This window comes from Ursus americanus, chromosome 16 (assembly GCF_024610735.1).
Source record: "Ursus americanus isolate L20-20 chromosome 16, mUrsAme1.1.p, whole genome shotgun sequence".
Classification (NCBI taxonomy): domain Eukaryota; kingdom Metazoa; phylum Chordata; class Mammalia; order Carnivora; family Ursidae; genus Ursus; species Ursus americanus.
Genome location: NC_142142.1, coordinates 62,659,299 through 62,682,824, shown reverse-complemented (window position 1 = coordinate 62,682,824; position 23,526 = coordinate 62,659,299). Strand labels below are relative to the sequence as shown.

The 23,526-nt window shown below is 39.3% G+C and overlaps 1 protein-coding gene across 7 annotated transcripts in view; it reads left to right on the top strand.

The window, feature by feature from the left end:
- DYNC2H1 (dynein cytoplasmic 2 heavy chain 1) overlaps positions 1-23,526 on the top strand; it is a 288,892-nt gene that overhangs the window by 14,534 nt on the left and 250,832 nt on the right. For all 7 annotated transcript variants that reach the window (XM_045797656.2, XM_045797654.2, XM_087868490.1 and 4 more), the window contains 15 exons: positions 1,020-1,215; positions 4,648-4,743; positions 7,896-8,048; positions 8,618-8,716; positions 9,738-9,877; positions 9,956-10,184; positions 11,241-11,368; positions 15,219-15,334; positions 15,978-16,105; positions 17,805-17,954; positions 18,639-18,844; positions 19,938-20,093; positions 20,180-20,294; positions 21,020-21,190; positions 22,576-22,958. In XM_045797656.2, coding sequence (XP_045653612.2) covers positions 1,020-1,215; positions 4,648-4,743; positions 7,896-8,048; positions 8,618-8,716; positions 9,738-9,877; positions 9,956-10,184; positions 11,241-11,368; positions 15,219-15,334; positions 15,978-16,105; positions 17,805-17,954; positions 18,639-18,844; positions 19,938-20,093; positions 20,180-20,294; positions 21,020-21,190; positions 22,576-22,958 — 2,466 coding nt within the window. The remainder of the gene's footprint in view (positions 1-1,019; positions 1,216-4,647; positions 4,744-7,895; positions 8,049-8,617; positions 8,717-9,737; positions 9,878-9,955; positions 10,185-11,240; positions 11,369-15,218; positions 15,335-15,977; positions 16,106-17,804; positions 17,955-18,638; positions 18,845-19,937; positions 20,094-20,179; positions 20,295-21,019; positions 21,191-22,575; positions 22,959-23,526) is intronic.

Here is a 23,526-nt window from a genome sequence, read left to right as displayed (position 1 = left end):
GATATTGAACCTAACTGGTTAACCTCATTATTCTAATGTGTATTTAAAATGGGTGATCTGGAAGAACCATTGCTTCTTTGTTCACGTAAACTTTCCTTAGTGTATTACTGTATTTTTAGAAATCCATAGAATCAGCGTGTTTTAGAATATATTTCAGGATATGCTGATATGTAGAAAGTAATTTTGAAGATTAATTTCAAATAAAAACGAAATCACCATTAAAATTTCCTGATAGGCTTTATGTTGTGTTATAGGAAAGTTGAGGCTACTTTGTTATTCTAAGCCACTTTAAAGTATGTACTTTTTATTCTGCTTTATTATATGTGTTGGTCGATGGGTAGAATAGATTTGTTCTTTGCTTTTCAGTATCTTACTTTCTAAGACCTGCAAGTTTTCTTAATTGTGAAAGTGATTTGAAGGAGTAAGCATTATGTAAACCTGATCCTGAAAGGGAAGTCATGAAACTATAATACTTCTTGATTAATTTAGCTCAGGATTTTCACAATCATGCTGACTTGAGTGCCCTGATTTAAAAATTGCTGTTATAGCATTTATAAGAAAAACAAAGGACAGTCCTTAGAGAAAAAGGTAGAGGAATGAAACATTTGAATATCTCTACTCCTTCTATTTTGATGTTCCTTATCATTGATCCTTTAATAAACATATTAAATAAGTAGGCTGACTCAAAAAACCTAAGGAATCCTTGGGAAAATGAATCAAAACCTTTTCTCTTTATGGTGAATATGATGCCAGTTTTGAGTCTGAGCTGAAGGCTAAGAGATTGATTTTACTGATTTCAAAAACTGGTTGAAATATTAATATGATGATATATTTTGGATATTGCAGTTTATTACTAAGATCTGAATTGTGAGATGCTATGTGAAAAAAAAGATTGAAAACTATAATTAAATTTTTTTAACTTCGAGTTAATTGTATTACAGAAAAGTTGTGAAAACTGTTGCATTTTTCATGTGTCAAAAGAGAACATGAATCTTAAAAAGTTATTTTTTATCTTGTAGTATCGAGGCTAATAGTCGAATTATGGAATTGGATCCTAACGATGGATCATTAAAAGTTCATTATTCTGATCGGTTGGTGATTCTTCTGAGAGAAGTTCGTCAGCTCTCTGCACTTGGCTTTGTTATTCCTGCCAAAATACAGCAAGTTGCAAACATTGCACAGAAATTCTGCAAGCAAGCGATTATTCTTAAACAAGTATGACATTATATTTTTGAATATATGACTGTTCTGAGTTCGTTACATTACAATATTTTAAGCGGTTCATTTTCTTATTTCGATTTTTTTGGGCTAGTAGAATAGCACAAGTAAGTCTTTGGAGATTATGGTTTGCTAAATGACTATATTACAAAATTTGCTTTGCAAACCTATATAGGAATTCATTAATTTGTGGTATTGTTATCATTAGTCTTTCTAAAAGCATTTGGAAAAATAGACTGTTATTTCTCTTTTTTTCCTTTTTCTTTCATGTTGCATGCATGGATCCTAAATGACCTTCGAATCAAAGGGCCATTTGTCCTTTTGCTTGCCTTCGAGGGGCAGATTCTTAGAGAATTACCAGGGTGATGGACTGGTCGCTATTTTTGGTCATTTCCTAGGTCTGCGTGTTCAGTGCTTTGCCATCATATCATTTTCCTGTTTAGAACCAACTATTATGGCCACATTGTCTGTCTCCTTAGCATAGAACACAAGGCCCTTCTTACTCGCGCTCTCACTAGCCTAACTGGCTGTGGCTCCCACTCCCTACACTCTGAGTGTGTCTCCATGCGCTGATACCTAGTTCATCTTATTAGAAAACTCAGTCATCCTTTAATTCCCCACTCATAAGTCACTTCTTTGTTGTGTCTTTCTTTAGTTGACTGTTCCCTATTCTGTATGCAGTGTGTGAATCACTCTTGAACCCTTTTATGGAGTATTGGGTTTTTTTCATCTTTGCTGTCACTTGATTAATAGATCGTGATGGGCAGGAATAGTATCCTAGAGGCAGGGGCGTATCTTGTGTATCTTAGTCTCGTTTATCCTTTCAGCAGAGATGCCTTGAGCACCTGCACTGCCAAGCATAGCATAGTGAGGATATGAAAATGAATATACTGTTCTCATATTCTGGCACATGGTTCTCAGCCTCAGCATTGTTGACATTTTGGACCGGTTCTTTTTCATGGGGACTGTCCTGTATGTTTTAGGGTATCTAGCAGCATCTGTCTGGTCCTGACAAAAGCATCTCCAGTTGTTGCCAAATGTTCCCTTGGGTACAAATCAACTGTGGTTGAGAACCATTGGTGTAGCAGGAGAGAGCAAACTAAACATTGAGTTCTCATTAAATATCAGGACTTCTGGAGGATAGATTATTTATGTTATTTCAATTCAACCCCCCCTCCCCATTTTTCACTGATCTTATTGGGGATTAGATTCGTAACATAGCTTTTCTGGTGCCACACAGCTAGTAAGTTATGTAGCTGGGATTTGATACCCAATCTGACTCCAGAGTCCATATTTATTCCATTACAGTTTATGTACTGATGACAGATATTTGAAAAATTAATAAAATATTTAATATGAGTATTTTATTAGAGATTTTTGGAAAGGCCTATGAAAGCATAGAGGTGGGAATTTTCAGTTCTTTCCTGGGTGAGGGTAGAAGGAGTATCAGATAAATATTTACAGAGGAATGCTGTTTGGTGTGAGTCTGGAAGAGTATACATATGTTCTCTCAGGAGCCCCAGGGGTAGGATGGGTGAGCATTTCACATAGAGGGATTGCATCTTCAAAAGCAGAGAGGCTTGTTCACTTTTGTGTCCTGTGTATTTAGTGTGACGCAATAGGAGCTCAAATGGTGAAGGAATGGTCATGTAGTATTTGTATTTCCTGGGGGAAGTCGATTTATGTAAACCTTTACTTAGGAGCAGGTGTGTAGCTGGTATAGGGAGTGGGAAGTAGGAGTTGGTTAGATAGTAGCACGGCCAGGTTGCTTTAAGAGTATGTGTTCTTTCGCTTCTAGTTTTGTTGATTAGGCTTTTTCTTGGACTACTATTGTGGCACAGAATAAGTTCAGTGGATATTCTCCAAGTAAACCATATTTTCATATGTACTAGTAGAAAGAAGAGGACTCTCTGTAAAATTAGAATCTTTTTTTTTTTTTTTTTTCCAGAGAGAGGGATGGGTGGGAGGGGCAGAGGGAGAGGGAGAATCTTAAGCAGGCTGCACGCCCAGCACACGAGCCTGACCCGGAGCTTGACCTCACAACCCTGAGACCGTGACTTGAGCTGAAATCAAGAGTGAGATGCTAAACCCACTGAGACACCTAGGCGTCCCAGTAAGGAAATATTTTTCAAGCACATACTCTGGGCTAAGAATTTTGTGAGGTGCTGGGGATACAAAGATTAACAGTCTTTTCAAACTCCTTGGACTCATGCCATGGCGTCCACTCGATCTGCTTCCCTGAGCTTCTCCTTTTCCACCAAAAGAGTTGACAGTGTCTTCTTTTGTTCATCACTGTACCTTGTAGGTATCTGTTTTTTGGTTCACTGATTAATTCAGGTAATATTGAGTGCCTTCTACTTGCTAGACAATGTTCCTGAAGCTGTCATTCTAATTTGGGAGCTAGAGAGCAAACACACATGTAGGCCGTTTGAGGTAGTTATGAGTACTTTGAAGAAAAAGAAGACAGAAGAAAGATACAGAGTGGTCAGGGTAGGCCTTGGTGAAGGGTAACATGTGAGAAGAGGTACGATAAAGTGACGACAGAACCATGCAGGCATCTGGAGAAAGAGTGTGGAGGGAACAAATTTCATACCGAGTTCCTGAGGGAAGACTCACTTGGTGGATTAGAGATGCAGCAAGGAGACCAGCGTGGCTACTGTGCAGTGAGGGTTCGTGCTGGGGCTAACAGCCAGTTTATGTAGGATGTTTGTGCTGGGGTAGGGCCATGGGTCTTGAATTTGGATTTTATTCCTGAGAGTACTGGGAAGCCATTGGAAGATTTTAGGTAAGAGTTTTGGGATTTTGGATTTTATTCTCAAATGCACTGGGGAGTCATTGGAAGTTTTTGAGTGGACAAAGCTATGGTGTGATTCATGTTTAAGGAAGGACCACTCTGACTTCTTTGAATGCTTTGAAAAGATGGTAGGAAGCCTTGACTGGAGTCAGGACTGGTCTTGTCAAGAGACGAGGGTGCTCGGACTGGTGTGGGCCTGATGGAGGCAGGCGAGATGGCTGGATTTAATACATGTTTGAGAGTATAGTCAGTAGACATCACTGATGTGGGATGTGAAAGGAAAGTTAAGGACAACTTAAAGATTTTTTTGGTCTGAGAAATGGATTGATCACGTGTTACGTACTAAGAAAGGAAGGAGCAGGTTTGGAGAGGTTGTGAACGTCTTGATTGCAGGGACTGAGTTTTATGATCTTTGTTTAATGAGCCCCCAGGACATGATTTGGCAAATTATAGGAACTCAACACGTAATTGTTGACTGCGTATATTAATACATGCATAAATGCTGCGTTAGAGATGAAAAATATTTTTTGTTAAATCTTAGCATGAGAAGAGTTAATATTTCCAATTAAAAATGAAAACAAATGAAAAACTGTTATTTGTTATTGATTATTGCTAATTGGACTTTTACTTTGTAGGTGGCACATTTTTACAACTCTATTGATCAGCAAATGATTCAAAGTCAGAGACCAATGATGCTACAGTCTGCATTAGCATTTGAACAGATAATTAAGGTAAATGGACTTTTTATGTTGTTAGAATTTATGTGTGAGGTGTTCCTTTTTTTTTTTTTTTTTTTTTTTTTTTTTAGTTTTTCAGTATACCCTTCCACTTAACATTGATCTAAGGTTTTGTTTTGTTCCCCAATGACTTCCTTCTCTCTTAACAAGTACCAAGTAACATTTTTCCAACTGTAGATTTAAACGGTTACAGTGTTTCACATTTTAAGGTGTTGAGTTTGATCAATTGATTTCATATGTATAGTATACAATTGGTGTGCTATTATATTTACTTATTCACTGAAGTTTGAGGTCCTTATATACCATAAAAAAAATCTCCTGATTTTATAATTTGGTATATATTTATTTTTATCTGTGCTTGTTTAAATATGCGCACATATGGCATTAGAAAAACCTACAGTAGTTTTTAAACTGTTACTATGTGACTGGTGGCTTTTTGAAATCTACATTTTTAGTCTTAATAGACATAAAATATTTTAAAAGTAAGTAGAAGAGGAGTATTTTCTTCTTGTTTTATTTGAATGTGGATTGCTAGTTGTGATATTCCTCAAGACTACCCCCAGGTTCTGTGATTTTCTAGGAGGACTGATGGGACTCAAGGTATAGTTGTCCCCACAGCTGATTATGATTTATTTCAGCTAGAGAATGCCGAGCAGAGTCAGCATAGGGAAGGGTACATGAGGGTGAGATCCTGGGGAAACCAGGTGCAAGCTCTTAAGAGTCCCTCTCAGTGGAGTCACACACGGCATTCTTCACCGCCCCCCCCAACCCCAGCAACCCCAATGTGAGAGATGGTGTCTTACTGGGAAGACCATTAGTGACCCGGTGCTCAGGCGTTTACTGGGGGCTAGTCATGGAGGTATCTTCTGCCTAACATGTAAATTCCAGGTTCCCAGAAGGGGATCGAGTGTTGAGCGTAAACTATGATGTTTCAGTCCAGTGAGCTGGTCAGAAACTTGAGGGTGGTGGGAGGCCTCCCAGGTGCAGGGGTCAGGTGCCAGCCAAGGGTCTGTCTTAGAAGCAGGCCTTTGGAGGGATAGCGTGCGGACCTGTGCCACTAACTCTGTTCTGCACACCAGATCTCAGGCTTAACATTTACTATAAGTCAGATAATTCATAATATAAATTTTATTAGAAACATGTTTTTATTACCAAAGCTCAATGTGAGTTTAAATGGAAAGTTAAAAAAAAAAAAATACTGGCAAACAAAAAGAAAAAAAAAATGTTTTAAAATTGTACCATCAAGGGATGGCCATTGTTAATAGTCTGGTATATATCTTTTAGACTTTTTTTGGGGGCCTATTTACAAGGGTACTTTTGGAAATGAGATAAGATTTTATTATTTTTCACCTAATAGATAATGTTTAATTGTATATACCTTTAGCACTTTTTCTTCTTTAGTAAATGTATTCAAAGTAGCATCTATTGATATTTCTATGAGAAATTGGGTTGTGAGAAGTAAATAATTGCATTTAGCATCTGTTAAATGAGACTGAAGAGTAGATAGATATGGAGATAGCAGGACAAAGAACACAGAGGTTGGTTCTAATCCCTTGGCCAGTCATTGGATTGGAGAGCAGGGCCTCGAGTTTTACTAATTTCATTATCTCTAGTAATACAACAGTAAGTCGTGTGTGGTCATTTCTAGGTAGATGCTTTTTCACCTGTTCCACAGAGGATTCTGTTGGATTTATTATCCTTGTTAGTTTCATTCACTTTTCAGCTACTGATTGAGGATCTCCTGCATCCAGGCTTAGTTGCTCTGCCTTACGGTTTCCCGAGTCAAGTACATATAGAAACCTGACTGCTGCGGAGCTCTCTCCTCTCTGTTTTTGTGTATTTGTCCTAAGTGTGTAGTGTCCTCTACACTCACATGGGGTTGTAATTTTTGATTCAATCATCAAATAGGATTTAAGAAATTCACAAGAAGGCTAGTTTATTTTCCTTATCCCCGTGTTTTCCTTTGCTTTTCAAAATTCTTAATGAGAGGACTGCCTGTAGCCAGGCTTTAAGAACAAACCTGCTCTTAAAGACAAATTCTCTTGGTTTTCCTTTGTCTGAGAATGTTTTTATTTCCCCTCTTTCCTGAGGGATATTTTCAGCAGGTACAAAATTCATGGTTGGCAGGGCCTTCGGCTCCTTGAGAATGTGGTTCCACCTGCTCCTGCGTGTCGTGGTCTCAGCTGAGAACCTCACCGTGGGTTGAGTTGGTGGTCCTTTCTGTGTAGTGCGTTGTTTCTCTGAAAAAATGAACTGTAGTGTGAGGACTGGGTGTGTGTGCTCAGTGCTCTGCTGGGCCCTGCAGAGACTGTGCTGACGGAAGTGAAGCATGGCCTTGCGCCGCTTCTGACGAGGGGAGCAGGAGCTCAGTGTCCCCTCCTGCCTTGCGGACACCTTCCTGTGAAAGGGCGGCAACTTGCAGTGTCCTGTCGCCCCTTAGCTCCTTCCTGAGCCCTGTTAGCATGGCTGCAGGGAAGCCCAGGCAGACTCTTGGCGCTCTTGCAGCAGAGTGGTGGTGGGGCTTGGCTGGCTCTTCAGCCCCACCGGTGTTCCCTTGGTGGGGGTTACCATCAGGGAGCACTGCCAGCTTTGAATGAGCGATGGGTGGAAGGTCGGCTCTCTGCAGAGAGCGGTGGCTTTCTATTGGTGTTTGGCCAGAGTAGGGTGGGTTTGCTAAAAAGGTTTTCTTTTGTTAGGCCACTGTTTTCCTAGTCTGTGGGTTAGAGGGAACAGGCTTCTTGAGCTGTGTGTGTCCCTGGAGGTGGCTTCAGGGTGGAGGCTTGTCCGCTGGCCCATCCTGCGTGTTTGGGAGACAGGAAGGGAGAGTGCGTGTGTTTGCTCAGTTCCCCAGGCCTGTAGGTTGTCTGCCTTCTTACTTCTGTTCCTTCTGTATATGTGTGTGTGTGTGTGTGTGTGTGTGTGTGTTGTGTCATGTAGGGTTGTTCTTCTCTGAGAGGAGAACTTGGAAGGAAGGGATGGAGCTATTCAATTTGGCTAGGCTGCTTTACCATTTATAAAACAGAAAAATTACTGTATGCTTTTTTATTGCAGATCAGTGTTAGGGATAACTGGACTGAAGATGTCTGTGGAGTCTTTAGGAAAAGAGAAATGCATGTACATGCTAAATGACTTTTGTTGTACCTTAGAATTCAAAAGCAGGAAGTGGGGGAAAGTCACCGATTACTTGGGATAACCCTAAAGAATTAGAAGGTTACATCCAAAAACTCCAGAATGCTGCTCAGCGACTCGCCACTGAAAATAGAAAACTGAGAAAATGGCACACGACGTTTTGTGAGAAGGTATGTTTTATTTATAAAGTTGGATGGGCTATGACTAGTATTATTTTAAAAGGTAATAGGGATATAATCTTAAGTACTTTCTATTTGGAAGTCTAATTACCTAACAGACTGAAAGTTGCAGAAGTAGTTTGGAGTTCACATTTACCTTCAACTTCCTCTGTTAGCAACTTGTATAACCGCAGTACGTGTATCAAAACTCGGAAATACACGGCTTTGAATTTTCCAGCCTTTCCGCTGATGTCCTTCTCCAGGATCCCGCTTGCATTGAGTCCTGGAGGCTCTGCCGGCCCCGCCTCCTCAGGTTGCTCCGTGTTTCATGACCTCGATATTGGCAGTTGTGCGTAGAATGCCTCTCGCTGGGGGTTTGTGTGATGTTTTCTCGTTATCAGATTGGGGTGATGCGGTTCTGACAAATCACACGTCTGTGTCAGGGCGTCAGGTATTCATGTGTCGTCTCAAAGGTGGAGTTCATTTGATCACTGGGTTACGGTGGTGTCTGTCCGGGTTTCCGCTGAAACGTCCTGTTTCCCAGGCGTACTCTGAGACTGCTGTGCTTTGATCTTTGACAGGTGGTCGTGCTCATGAACGTCGATCTGCTTCGGCAGCAGCAGCGCTGGAAAGACGGGCTGCAGGAGTTGAGAACTGGCTTGGCGAGTGTGGAGGCCCAGGTGAAGCACGCTTTGCTGGTGTCTACACATGGGAGTACCAGCTTTTCAGAACGTGAACCTGAACTGGTGAAAGATCTTTAATGAATTCCTAATAAATTCAGAATTATACCGAATCACGACAAAGACCACAAATTGGCAATGCTTTTACATTCAAAAATAGGAAAGGAGTTTCCATTTGTCTTATGAAATGCCACATTTCTCAGTTCAGACTTTATAGTTTCTCTGACTTGGTGCTTAAATTTTATCATTCCTTAGTTTTCTTCTAGGTGATCGTGACATCCGTAGAACACAAAGCTAAGTTTAGGCAGAAGCCTAATAATGAAATAGCTCTTTCAGTATGTTTCCCCCTTTTTTTGGGTAAAATTTCAGTTCTATTCCTATTTTGGTATGAGATGGTGTATATGAGAGCAGTTGGCACAGAGCGCCCCGCGGGGTGGTAGTGGGATCTTAGCCGAGGAGGAGTTCGGTGTCCCACATAAGTACATGCATTTCTCAGTTCTGAGATCTTGAAGAAAAACAAAAATTAAAGTATTAGCATCAATGTACGTATGGTTCCATGGAAGCAAAAGAGTCTGTAAACCGTCCTGAGCATCCGCATGTTTTAAGTTTATCACTTTCTTAAAAATGTGCAATGGAGTATTTAGGGAGTGGAAAGGGAAGAGAAGAGCTGTGCTTGATGGGAAGTTTAGAAAGAGAACCAAGAAGTTCATAAAATAAACCAGATTCCATTACCGTTTTTTTTTTTTTTTTTAGCATCATAAAATAAAGTCCACATGTAAAATCCATTTGACATTAGTTTGATGTTTTAAGTTTTGCTGATCTTTTTGTGTGTTATTGATGAGATTGGAGACGTTCATGTTTGACTCTACAAACTGCTGCACTACAAGATGTGGAAAATGAGGTGTTTCTTGGTTTTTTTTTTTTTTGGCTTATAATTTTAGTTTATGTGATGTAAAAGCTCTAAATGGAAATGGCATTGTGCTACATGGTTTTTAAGTAAAGGCTGTGACCCCCGTGACAGGGCTTCCAGGCGAGCGACATGCGAGCATGGAGGCAGCACTGGAACCACCAGCTGTACAAAGCTCTGGAGCACCAGTACCAGATGGGCCTGGAGGCCCTCAACGAGAACCTGCCGGAGATCAGCGTGGACCTGACCTACAGGTGGGAGCCGGAGGCCCGTGCCATCCTCAGTCTCTGTTTCTGACAGTTCCTCTTGTAAAGTTACTTACTTGTGTTTAGACAGGGACGATTACAGTTCAGGCCTCCTTTTGAAGAAATCCGGGCTAAGTATTACAGAGAAATGAAGAGGTTCATCGGCATCCCCAACCAGTTTAAGGGAGTGGCTGAGGCCGGAGAGGAGTCCATTTTTTCTGTTATGATTGATAGAAATGCAAGTGGATTCTTGACTATTTTCAGCAAAGCTGAAGATCTGTTTAGGAGATTATCAGCTGTTTTACAGCAACATAAGGTAAGGAACATGTAATTTTCTGTTGTTCTATTACAAGATTTCATCTGATTGATTGAATTAGTATTAAATGTACAATCTACAGTTTGTCTTGTGTGTCATAACATAACTCTGGGCAAGGCACAGAGTCAGAGTTGAGGATTCTTAGACAACCTATATTTACACCACAGACGAGAAAAAAGTTACACTAAGATTTTTTTTGTCTTTGACTATTTGAAAATTGAGAAACTGGTTGTTGCATCCACATGGAATGGGACAGGATTCTGTTGTGTCAGTTTTATTTTATTTCATTTTTTTTTTAATTTATTCGACAGGATAGAGACAGCCAGCGAGAGAGGGAACACAAGCAGGGGGAGTGGGAGAGGAAGAAGCAGGCTCATAGCAGAGGAGCCTGATGTGGGGCTCGATCCCACAACGCCGGGATCACGCCCTGAGCCGAAGGCAGACGCTTAACCCGCTGTGCTATCCAGGCGCCCCTGTTGTGTCAGTTTTAATTCCTCTCAGGAAAAGATATCCTTTTCTTCATGCTTTGGATCAAGAGCAGAGCATGGAGTGAAGCAGCGTCGTGACGATGATGTAACTTTTCAGTTCTGTTTGGGTGACCCCCACCAGCGCTGCAGAGGTGCGCCCTGGCTGCCTTCCGTGCTCGTTGGTGTTCTCCCGACATGGATGTGACTTCAGCCAGCTTCTTACCTGCCTCTCTGATGCTTCTTCCGTAGTTCAGGTTTCTAGAATTGACCACATCTGGAGACTTCTGGATTTGTAGTGTTGACTTTGCCAAACTGATTCTGCGTATACATCAAATTTGAGAAAAAAAAAAGAGGGGGTTTGCGATCTCTTAAAAAAAAGTTTTACCATCATAATATTTTTATACATTAAATAGTTTTTTCCTCTGTTTATTAGGCTCTGCAGTAATGGCTATATTTGCGCACCTAAGTTGAAATTTACTTGAATACCTTACATTTGTCCCATTTTATTATTAAGAGTTGGACCTTAAGCTTTTAAATGTTGATATATTTTACTGTTTCTTTAATAATATGTTTTTCATTCTTTAAATAGGAATGGATCGTAATTGGGCAAGTTGATATGGAGGCTCTAGTAGAAAAGCATCTTTCTACTGTCCATGATTGGGAGAGAAATTTTAAAGCACTGAAAATAAAAGGAAAAGAAGTAGAACGACTTCCAAGGTATTGAAGTTAAAGTTGTGCATACGTACCGTAACAGTTTCCGCCCTGAGATGGTAAGGGTACTCCTCACTTGGTGGTGTCGAGGTCAGGTCACCTTCTTGGCTCCTTTAAAGCTCAGCTATGACACTTGAGTATCATTGGAGTAGGACGTTGCTGAGACTTAAAGTTTTATTCTAGAGGTTCTGCTGGCTGGGACCTAGTTGGATAGAGTGGATTGGGGGAGAGGTTTCTACGCAGACCTGGCATGCGGATCTCACATGTGACTCTGGTTTGTGTAGCTTCCTTTGGGAACGCCCTGGCAGTCACCCAACACAGTGCTGCATCTGGGTGTTGCCTTAAATGTGCAGGAGACCCTCTGCGGGGCATGTCGTAACCTGGCTGCTCGGAAAGTAGCTCCCCATCGCTGTCTGGAACTTGTATCCCTGGAACCACTCTTTGCAATAAGCTCTGTGAAAGGCCTGTTTAATTGTGCATATGTTACCTATAAAAGGAAAATACCGCTTTTTCTAATTCATTTGTTCTTTTACTAAATATTTGGTGAGCATTTATAACATGCAAACCTTGTCCTGTGAGGGTGTAAAGTTGCTCTATACACTGGACAGAGGACCTCAAGTCGCTTACTTGCTGGTAGTGCCCTGAGACATGGCTGAGTATGTCCACACAGGCGTTAAGGGAGTGGGCTCTGGAGTGAGACGGCTCGTACCAGCTCCAGGAGCTGGACAGCCATTGAGAGCCTGTGAACCTCGGTTTCCTCAGCTTTAATAGTTACAACTGTAGTATTTATCCTAAAGGGTTTTGAGAATTCAGTAAGTAACTGGCATAGAAAATACTGGTACAGATGAAGTTCTCAGTAAATGTTAGTTACGATTAATTGCTACTATTGATACCAGATAGAATAGTCTGTTTCATTTTAGAAATTGAACTGAAGACTGTGATGGTTTACAGGGTGATGACATCCCATCCATTTGGGGCAAAATTAAGGAAAGTTTCCTTAAGCTAGAAATCTTTGAACTAGAATTTTGACAGCTAGAAATGAGAATCGAAGGTTCAAGCAGTAGAGGGAATGTTCCTGGACCAGATTTGGGAGAGTTTTCCATTCTAAAATGGGGACTTTGGGTTTTCTCCATATTAGAGTGGTTAGCTGTTGAAGATTTCTAGACAGAAGTGTGTCTGTCAGTACCTGTACATTAGGGATGTTAATCTGGAACTTACGAGTTGTGTGGTGGAAGAAACAGATCACGGAGGAAGAGAAGTTAGTCTGTCATCACCCAGAAGACCACAGTCATTAGCTGAATTAAGTTGTTGGTACTCAAAAAGGGGAGGAGGAAAGATTATGAAATATTGTCAAGTACTTTGAGGTATTATGAGGTCTTATCTTTGGAGGAAGATGAGGGATGATGAATAGAGAAGGGACAGATGACTTGTGAGTTAGAGCTGAGATGATTTAGAGGATATGCCATTAATATTAGTTTGTAGTGTTTGTGTTGGAGGTTTCTGTCCTCTGTCGGATAATCTGTGAACCCAGCCTTGCTCATTTTGTTTGCCCGCTCAAGGACCTCTGCTGCTGTCAGGACAACTTGTCTGTCCTGCAGTGTAGACAGCTTTCCTAGTCTTCCTGCCAGAACTCAGCAACACAGAAAGAATGCTGGTCCTGCATTCCTTTGTTCCAGTTTGCCGTTTCTTGTTAATAAGTTAACACGCATTCATGTAAGCTCAAATATGCATTTACACACACATATTATTTCATGAGGACTTCTTAGAAATACGCAATGAGATTAGGAAAGTTATATTCTCGTGTTGTGTTTCGGATGCTATAGGAAGCATATGGTTCTGGGCTGGGCTGTCTGGGGCCATGCCGTCCTATCTATGGCTGATGGGACCCTCATTTTCATGTTACCAATATTTTCAAGTGAAAGGTGAATTCCGTCTGTCCACGGGATTCTGTAGTCCGTGAGTACAGCTCTGCTGCAATCAGACTACTTTATGTTAATTCTTTAGCAAAATATGGTATAATTAATATCTCAGGTTGACTAAAATCATCTCTCTTTATCAGCTATTAGAAATCTTGACATTTTCTGTGTCACAGTTTCAAAAATTATGTAAAACTTCATGTACTAAACAAACTGGCTCTTAATGGTTTTCTGGTGGAGAACTGGAGTTTAAACCTTTGCAGTTAGTGGGTGATTGAAAAGAAGTAAAGCTTTAAGGGAAAATTACATTTTTAAAATAGAAGTGAGTATTTCACTCATATAATTTGCTGTCTAAAATGTCACCTGGCTCTGCTTCAAAAAGGATGAATAGCTTTCTGGGGCGCCTGGGTGGCACAGCGGTTAAGCATCTGCCTTCGGCTCAGGGCGTGATCCCGGCGTTACGGGATCGAGCCCCACGTCAGGCTCCTCCACTATGAGCCTGCTTCTTCCTCTCCCACTCCCCCTGCTTGTGTTCCCTCTCTCGCTGGCTGTCTCTATCTCTGTCAAATAAATAAATAAAATCTTTAAAAAAAAAAAAAAAGGATGAATAGCTTTCTAAATAATCTTTGGGACTTATTTTCCAGCCCTTTTTTAAACTTTGTATAGTTTAAGATAAATATGAGATTGCCTCAGATGGACACGTTTTGTTCAACTTCTCTTTACTGAGAACAATTTGCATTAAGGATACCATGCAAACACTTAGTATTCTTAAAAATGAACGTCTTTTTTCCAATTATTAAAACAGTACGTTCTTTTATACATTTTTTAAAATCTAGAAATTGTTCTTAATATTTGATGTTTTGGCTATATTAGTACATATGCTTACAAACTTTGGGTTTCACTGTATCCTGTTATTTAACACTAATCTTTAATATTTTGTCTTGTTATTACCTGGTCCTCAAAAAACTTGATTTTTAATTGTAGGGCTATATAATAATTTAACCATTTTCATATTTAACTTGTTCCTAATTTTTCCCTATTATAACTAATGCTTTGAAGAAGATACTTGTATATATATATATATATATTTTTTTTTTTTAAGATTTTATTTATTTGGCAGAGATAGACACAGCCAGTGAGAGAGGGAACACAAGCAGGGGGAGTGGGAGAGGAAGAAGCAGGCTCACAGCAGAGGAGCCTGATGTGGGGCTCGATCCCAGGACTCCGGGATCATGCCCTGAGCCAAAGGCAGACGCTTAACCGCTGTGCCACCCAGGCGCCCCCAAGAAGATACTTGTATATTAATCTTGGAGTCTGCTCTGGAAATTTCCTTAGGATAAATTCTAAAAGTGAAGTTAATAAGACTAAGAATATACCTATTTTAAAATTACTTGTTAGATACGGCTAAATTGCTCCTCACAAAAGTTGCATGGTTTTCTACTCTGACCAGCAGTTCTGAGAATTGTTTCCCCACACAATTGAAGATACAAATTAACAATTCATTACATTTTTGTTAATTTGATAGGTATAAAATGATCATATTGTTTGTCCTAGTGCCTTAATAATTTATATTCCCCTTCTTTGTTTTCTTTCCCTTATCATCCTTGTCTGTACTTTGCAGATAGTGAAGTCATGTTATAAATATTCAAATAAGTACATTTGTATTTGTGCTGTGACAAGTAAAGGGCTTGTAAATATTTGAATATATTCATGTGAGACTCTAAAAAACTGTAGTGTTATAACAAAATCATTGTTTAATGAGAACTTTGTAATAGTGCATGGAAAGCATTTTTACTAAATAAAATCTAAATGTCCATAAAGATCACAGTAATACTTTCTGATTTACATTTTGAAGTGTATTACAGAAAATCATTATAACGAGACTCTTTCCCTCTAATAAGTCTTTTTAATGTCAAAATATGTCCATTGGCATTTTTCAGTGCGGTCAAGGTAGATTGTTTAAATATTAATTGTAACCCTGTGAAGACTGTGATTGATGATCTCATCCAGAAGTTATTTGATGTACTTGTTCTTTCTTTGAAGAAGTCCATCCAGGGTAAAGACACTTTATAATTTTTATTTTAACTTAATTTTATACATAAAGGCATGTATTTTGATAATTAGAAATGTAAATCTCAATGATGATTAAAATCAACCAACCTAAAAAGTATTATGAAATGAAGTGTGCTTAAAATGATAATTTTAATAAAGTCGGAAAGTCCATATCCAGCTCTTTAGAGGTCTAAAAATGGACGGCATTTTTATTATTTGCAGTATGAGCAAGTATCATTTTGTTGCATATGTTACTGAGAAAGGTAGGTAGTTCCGCTAGAATGTATTTCTTATCTCTTCAAATTACTGCTGTTTTCCAAAATACCACATTGTTTCTTTTTCCATTAATCTGAGATTTGTTAACATGTTATCTCAAAGACTGGAAAAATTACACAGTGTTGAGTAAAATTTACTAATAATGAGTACATTTTAACTTCCTCAAAATTTTGAGGTATGATGTGAAGCAACTAAACTTTCTTGGCAAGAAATTTCTTTGCTTATTCTGTATTTTAAAATTTCGTTGTATGAGCAAATGAAAATTTAAGATTTAATATGTAGTGATCACTTCTAACACTCTTTGATTTTAAAATGATGCAATGGGATATTTTTGGTGATAATAACATTCTATTTCAATGTCACCTATTCAGCTCACCTACATAAAATTGATACGTTTGTAACTGAGGCTATGGAAGTTTTAACAGTTATGCCCCAGTCTGTGGAGGAGATAGGGGATGCAAATTTACAATACAGTAAGCTACAAGAATGGAAACCAGAGGTGAGAATCGCAAAGTGAAGTTATCTATTTATGTGTATTGCACTGGAGATGTTTCAATTAGGTAATATTATGTGACTATTTAGAAATATCATATAATTTAAGTATTGTAATCTGGTCCAGTTTGTCAGCTCATAACTGGACTTTTGGTGTTACGTTGGTGTAGTGAGACAGTAACAATCATATTTATTACTGTCTTCAGGAGTATTTACAGTCCGTTTTATGATGTGCCGTGTTAGAATAAGACTAAAATAATTCATGCTGTTACTTCAGGGTTGTAACTTCAGGATGCTGGAGTGTGAAGTTAGAGCTGAATTAGGAACACACACACACACCACGTGAATGCACACTCACATATGAAGTGATTATATTATGGATGATTTGAACTGTTTAGAAGAAGGAAGATAAATAATTCAAATTAGGAAGCAAACTTTCATGTGTCCCTCCTGTGTGATAGACTTAAAATTATAAAGATAGTTCAGAGGTAATTGAAATAATATACCTTCATGGTGTCATACAGAGGGGGGGTTAGAGAAAGGGGAATGAGTATGTCTCATAGAGGTTTGTTTCGAGCAGCTGGAAAGCTACTGGTACCATTTACTGCCAACAGGAATGACTGGAGGAGGAGGGTGTTAGGATTTCAGAGGTGGTGGAGATGCCCGATGGAAGTTGAATGAGGAATATGGAACTTAGGGTAAAGACTGGAGATGGAAACCTGAATGCCATCTTTATACACATGAAATGCGAAGCCATGGGATTGAACTAGACCATCTGATTGATAGCAGACAACAGAAGCGTAGGAGCAGGGTAGAACATCCCAAAATTTAGAGTTGAAGCATAAGAGGAGGTGCAGGGGAGACTAAGAATGAAGTGGGAGGGAAGACACAGAAATGAGAAGAAAAGACATGGGTGTCGCATGCTGGAACGTTGTGTGAGACTGGAAGTGGCGTGCAATGGTAAAAAGAGCTAGACAGGATCTCTGGCACGCGAGACAAAGCCAGGATCTCAGGGTTGATCCCATGGACGCTGGGGAGTCTTTGCTGGGCTATATGCAGCAGGATGTTAAAGAATTGTGTTTTGATGTCTCTCTGTTGCCATGTGGATTGCATGGAAGAGGAGTGGAGGGAGGTAGATGGACTAGGAGGCTGTCGTCATGTCTTTTCAGGCTTGTCTAAATCCTGTTCACGTGTGGGAAATTAGAGCCTTAATGTCTTCTTTGTCTTCTCCTACCGAGTGTCCTAGTGCAGAATGGCCCGATTCCATGGTTTCAGTTGTTCTTTTCTTAAGGACCTTCTTCATGCCTTTCCCTCTCTGTTGAGTAGAATAATGTAGTTATTTATGCTCTTAGGTAATCCATAATCCTAGTTCTTTTAGAAGCCTTTTCAGCATTTTCTTATGAGTGGAACTGGTATGATAATGTCCCCTTGAATAGCGCTGTAGTGCTGTCCTTACGGATTCACGGTGTCATTCAGCCTGTAGGGGCACCTTTATGATCCTTTTTAACTCTCGGGGTTAGAGTGCCTTAGCGGGGTTTGCGTAAAATGATATGTGAGTATTAGGAGCTTCATATCCAGGAATTGAACAAATCATTTCAAAGCAGAAATCTTGATTTTAAAACATTTTTTAGCAAATTAGAACAAACGAACCTTAAGAAATTTGATAAAATAGGTTTTTTTTTATGTGTTATTTCTTCGACCTTTAGATTTTGCCCTTATTCCAAGAAGCTGAAGATAAAAACAGACTTTTACGAACTGTGGCAGGTGGTGGCTTGGAAACAATAAGCAATCTGAAAGCTAAGTGGGATAAATTTGAGTTGATGATGGAAAGTCACCAACTTATGATTAGAGATCAGGTAAGAACTTTTTAGTCATTTTCTTAAAGTGGAAACTTGATTTTTTCTCACTTAAGATTTTTTGTTTTCCTTTATTCTGTTATGGTTCAGGTAGATAAGAATTTTATATTGCTGATGGAATTGATCTCCTTACCTCCATGTAGTAAAACAGTTTAAATGAAGGTCCCTTCACACAGTTTGTCTTGACTTTCTGCCATACAGACAATGTATATCATATTATTTTCCATTTTTCTTATGAGTGAATCATATGGCATCTTTTAAGGGACAACCTGGTAGTTATACACATCTGTTGTACTTACGTCCTGTTGACGGACTGACTCTTGGGCGCAGGAGACCGGAACACGCCCCCTTAATTAAGCAGCTGTGTGCTCCTGTGGGACAGCAGTAGTCATTGGCCAGATATTCTTGTATGAGAGTCATGGTGGAAGCTGCTGACAACACGAATGATTTTTTAATGGTGATATCTGCAGTTTATCTCTTATTACTAAACATTTATGGTCTTATTTATGGTCTAATATTGAAAACAAAATTTTATTGTACTTGAACTCAGTAATTGAAAACAATCTTTTGAAAAATTTGTTTTGATGTTTTTTCACCTCTAAATAGAAAATGTTGGAAATCAAATGTGAAAGGAAAGCGAGATTTTACTCTGAATTGAGTTCTATAAACTCTTAACTGTTACAGATTGAAGTAATGAAAGGAAATGTGAAGTCATGTCTTCAGATCTATTATCAAGAATTGGAAAAATTTAAAGCTCGGTGGGACCAACTAAAGCCTGGTGATGATATTATTGAAACTGGCCAGCAGAATGCTCTTGATGCAAGTGCCAAGTCAATAAAAGAGAAAAAAATTGAGTTTGATGATCTTGAAGTCATAAGGAAAAAGCTGCTGTATGGTTTTTTTTTTTTTAAATTGATAGTAGTCGTTTTGATTTATATTTGTATATGTTAAGCCAGTAATGTTCTTACATCTGTTTATCTTCATGTTTTCTTTAAAAAATTTTGTAATTTTAAGAACGAAAGTAAGGGCTCATGCTGCTGCTTTCTTAGGTGTTGTGGCTGGGCTCTGTCAGGAGATGAAAAGAAAAGCAAATTTCTGCTTAGCCCTAGAAGTAGAACAGAAAACTAAATTAACTAAAAAGTTCAATTAGGGAGTCGGAGTACTTGCTTTCTGTGATTTTGTTGTATTTAAAAATGGGATATATAAAATTAATGGAAAATTGCTTTCAGAGACTCTGAGAAAAAATGAACCTAGCAAAATAATGAGAATTCCAAGAAAAAAATTGTTTTGTGTTATAATACAAGGTATTAAGTTTATTTTATTTTAAAGATTTTATTTATTTGAGAGAGAAAGAGAGCACACAGGACTGGGAGGGGCCGCAGGCAGAGGGAGAAGCAGACTCCCCGCTGAGCGGGGAGCCCAATGCGGGACTCGATCCCAGGACCCTGGGATCATGACCTGAGCTGAAGGCAGATGCTTAACTGACTGAACCACCCAGGCGTCCACAAGGTATTAAGTTTAAATGTTGTTTTAGGTTTGTTCTGTTTAGGCAAAGGCATCCATAAGATAGTTGTCTTCATGGGGGAGTGAAGGATTTAGGACCACACTTATTATATGGCATTATGTCTTTTATCTAAAAGGAGATCTTATATTCCAGAATCTAACTCTTGGATATTAGTATTAACCTCTTCTCAGTTAATCCGTGAATATATATAATTCTGAATATTTCTATTTTTGTGATGTATATGAGGTAAACAAGTTTATATGTATTACCAACTCCACTTCGACTCCTTTAAAAAAATGCACATTTATGAATTTAAAAGAGGTTATACTTAAGTAGTTACAGTAAAGTTCTCAACGCAGTCCCCCGCTGCCTGTCTCACTGTCAGATACGCAGTGCGCACATGGGGAATGCAGTTGGAGAACAGTGATGTGTAAGAGTTTTTTAAAAATCTCATGATACTTCACTCTTTGTTTCTGTAGTGATGACTGCCATCATTTTGGACTGGAAGAGCCCAACTTCTCCTTGGCCTATAGCATCTCCAAGGACCTCGAAAGCTGTGCACAGATCTGGGCGCTTTATGAAGAGTTTCAGCAGGGACTGCAGGAGATGGCCAGCGAGGACTGGATCACGTTTCGGTGCGGCTCATCACCACTGGCTAGGTCCTTCTAACCTGGTAGTGTGTTTGGGGGTGTGCATTCTAAGGTGTCCTGGTGTTTTCCAGGACCAAGACCTATCTTTTGGAGGAGTTCTTGATGACTTGGCATGACAGGTTACGGAAGGTGGAAGAACATTCGGCCATGACGGTGAAGCTGCAGTCGGAAGTCGACAGATACAGAGTAAGAGCCTGGCGCTCCTGCTGCTGTGCCAGAGTCACCTTCGGGTCACTGTGCTGCCGAGGGGGCTGGGGTTCCAGTTTCTGGTGTAATGATTCCATCGCACAAAGAAGATAGGACGTATAGAGTTCTTGATATTTCTCCTACGCTTTTGAAAGGTTTTAGCTAAGAGATTTATGCTTCAAGTTATAAATTGGACTGTTTACACCAACTAGTGCAATTTAGGATATGGGTCATTTAGCGTATTTAGGATATAGGTCATATCCTACATAATAAAAATAGAAATATTTTAGGTCATGTTTTAAAATATATCAAGCTACAAAGGGATATTTGCATATATCCACAGCAATGTTTAATACAAAATTTTTTTTTTTTTTTTTTAAAGATTTTTTTATTTATTTATTCAACAGGGATAGAGACAGCCAGCGAGAGAGGGAACACAAGCAGGGGGAGTGGGAGAGGAAGAAGCAGGCTCATAGCAGAAGAGCCTGATGTGGGGCTCGATCCCAGATCGCCAGGATCACGCCCTGAGCCGAAGGCAGACGCTTAACTGCTATGCCACCCAGGCGCCCCTTAATACAAAATTTTGTACCATTCTGTTTGAGAACTTGATTTCAAGATTATTAAATAATAGAGTAAAATTTTTATAGCTAATCATAAAAGGAAATAACAATTTGCATTTTGATAATATAGGTTCATGTGTATACATTTTTTTGTTTTTTTAACAGACTGTAATACCTATTTTGAAATATGTGAGAGGGGAGCATCTTTCTCCAGATCATTGGCTTGATCTTTTTCGTCTGCTTGGTCTTCCTCGGGGGACTAGCCTGGAGAAGTTACTGTTTGGTGATCTCCTCAGAGTAGCTGATGAAATTGTTGCCAAAGCTTCAGACCTTAAAGTAAGATTCACTTTTATAAATATCTCATAAATATGACCTTTGTTAACATATGATTTTGCTTTGTATTTTATTTAAACAGCAAGTTAATTTTTTCCCCTTACTATAGCGACTGTGTTCCCCTATTGCATTATTCTTTCTTTAGTAATGCAACTGAGTTTGTATGGGGTATAGAAGCATTATAAACCCCTTCCTTGAGAGAGAGGAAAAATATGAAGTAAAAAAATGTCTGTTTTAAGAAGGGAGTCAGCTTTAATCAAAAAGCAAACAAATACAAATCATTTTACATAAAATACATTTAAAATCATAGGGTATATTTTAAATAGAAGCAAAGAGATGCCAAAATCCAGAGAGCTAAACCAAGAACCAATTTGCTAATCAGGTTTAGAAAAGGTCTCAGGGAAAAGTGTAACTTATACAGCTTTCAATTCTGACATAAGTAGCTGACTTTCTGTGTTGTGTTTTGCCCATTCAGTATAAAAGTAAAAGAACTTTCTTTTAAAGATTTTATTTATTTATTTGAGAAAGAGGGAGAGAGAGAGTGCACACACGAGTGGGGGAAGGGGCAGAGGCAGAGAGAGAATCTCAAGCCGACTCCCCACTGAGCGTGGAGCCCGATGCACCACACGGGGCTCCATCTATCACGACCAGAGCTGAAACCAAGAATCAGATGCTCAACCGACTGAGTCACCCAGGCGCCCAAAATAAAAGTACTCTTGATGTCAGATTGTCTTATTTCATACTTAATATGTGTACCTTTGTGTTTGTTCATAATTTTGGAGCCTATTTAGGTAACTGTGAGGTTATAAAGCATGACTTCTGTAGAAGATGGTTATTAATCACTTTAGGTATATCAGAATTTTAAAATTACAATAACATTTCTGAAGTCTGTGTAATTTTAAATATGCCAGACTTTTTTAGAGAGGGGAAGGGAGCGAGGGGCAGAGGGAGAGGGCGAGAGAGAATCTTAAACAGACTCCATGCCCAAACAGACCCCGATTTGGGGCTCAATCTCACAACCCTGAGATACGACCTGAGCTGAAATCAGGAGTTGGACACATAACCTACTGAGCCACCCAGGCACCCCAAAGCCAGACTTTTTTTGTGTTTTGTGATGGTTCTTGAATTCTTTTTTTTTTTTTTTTTTTTGGTTAAGAAGTAAAAAGCATATGGCAGAACCTTATATATGCTTTGACCATGTGAACCTGGATACTTAGTGTCTGATATCTCTTGATACTTCAGTGATTCTCTTGGATTGCATGTAAAATATATTCAGTTATTATTATTAGCTTTATTGTGAAAAACCAGATAAAAATATATCTTCTTATGAAATGTTTTATGATTTAGGTTTATGGTAATTTTGAAATAATAAGGATATTTTGTATTAGGATTTAAATAGTCGGGCACAAGGTGAAGTTACAATCAGAGAAGCTCTACGTGAACTTGATCTCTGGGGAGTTGGAGCAGTATTTACCTTGACTGATTATGAAGACAGCCAAAGTCGAACTATCAAGCTAATTAAAGACTGGAAAGACATAGTAAATCAAGTTGGAGATAACAGGTGCCTTCTTCAGTCTTTAAAGGATTCTCCTTATTATAAAGGATTTGAAGATAAAGTGTCAGTTTGGGAGAGAAAACTTGCAGAATTAGATGAATACCTACAGAATTTAAACCATATTCAGAGGAAATGGGTGTATCTGGAACCCATTTTTGGCCGTGGAGCATTGCCGAAAGAACAGACGCGCTTCAACAGAGTTGATGAGGATTTTAGGTAAGTACAGCGACGTAAGACATCGACACCTGTGGCAGTTTTTCATTCATATCATAAGGTGCTTAGCACACGCTAAGTCCCTTTATATTATGAGTATCGTCTGTGTCTTCAGCCTCTTCCTCTTTTGGATCCTTTTAAGGAGCTGTTTGCTCTCTTTCAGCCATTTACTTCTTGAACCATGTTGATCTCACTGCTGTCCCTACCACGCTGCCTGATGTTAACAATATACTGCCGTAGTATAAGGGTAATGAGAACTGTACCAGCTATTTCCTAAGTTACCCATTCCTTTCCTGTTGTAGTTTGATGGGCATTTTTCGTGCTTCATTTTACTTCATCTCTGACTAGTATTTACAGAGTTGAGCATCTCTTGTTGGAGAGTTTCTTCCCTTGGCTTCTGGGATACTGTCCTCTGGTTTTCTGGTTGTCTGTCTGGGTCCGCTCGAGTTCCTGGTACTCAGGCCTCTCTCAGCCTGTAGGTGTGGGCATTCCGCCAGTTTCAGCCTCCAGTTCTTCTCTCTATGTGCACTCTGTGGGCACTCATGCCCCCCCCCTTTGTTGTCTTCCACCT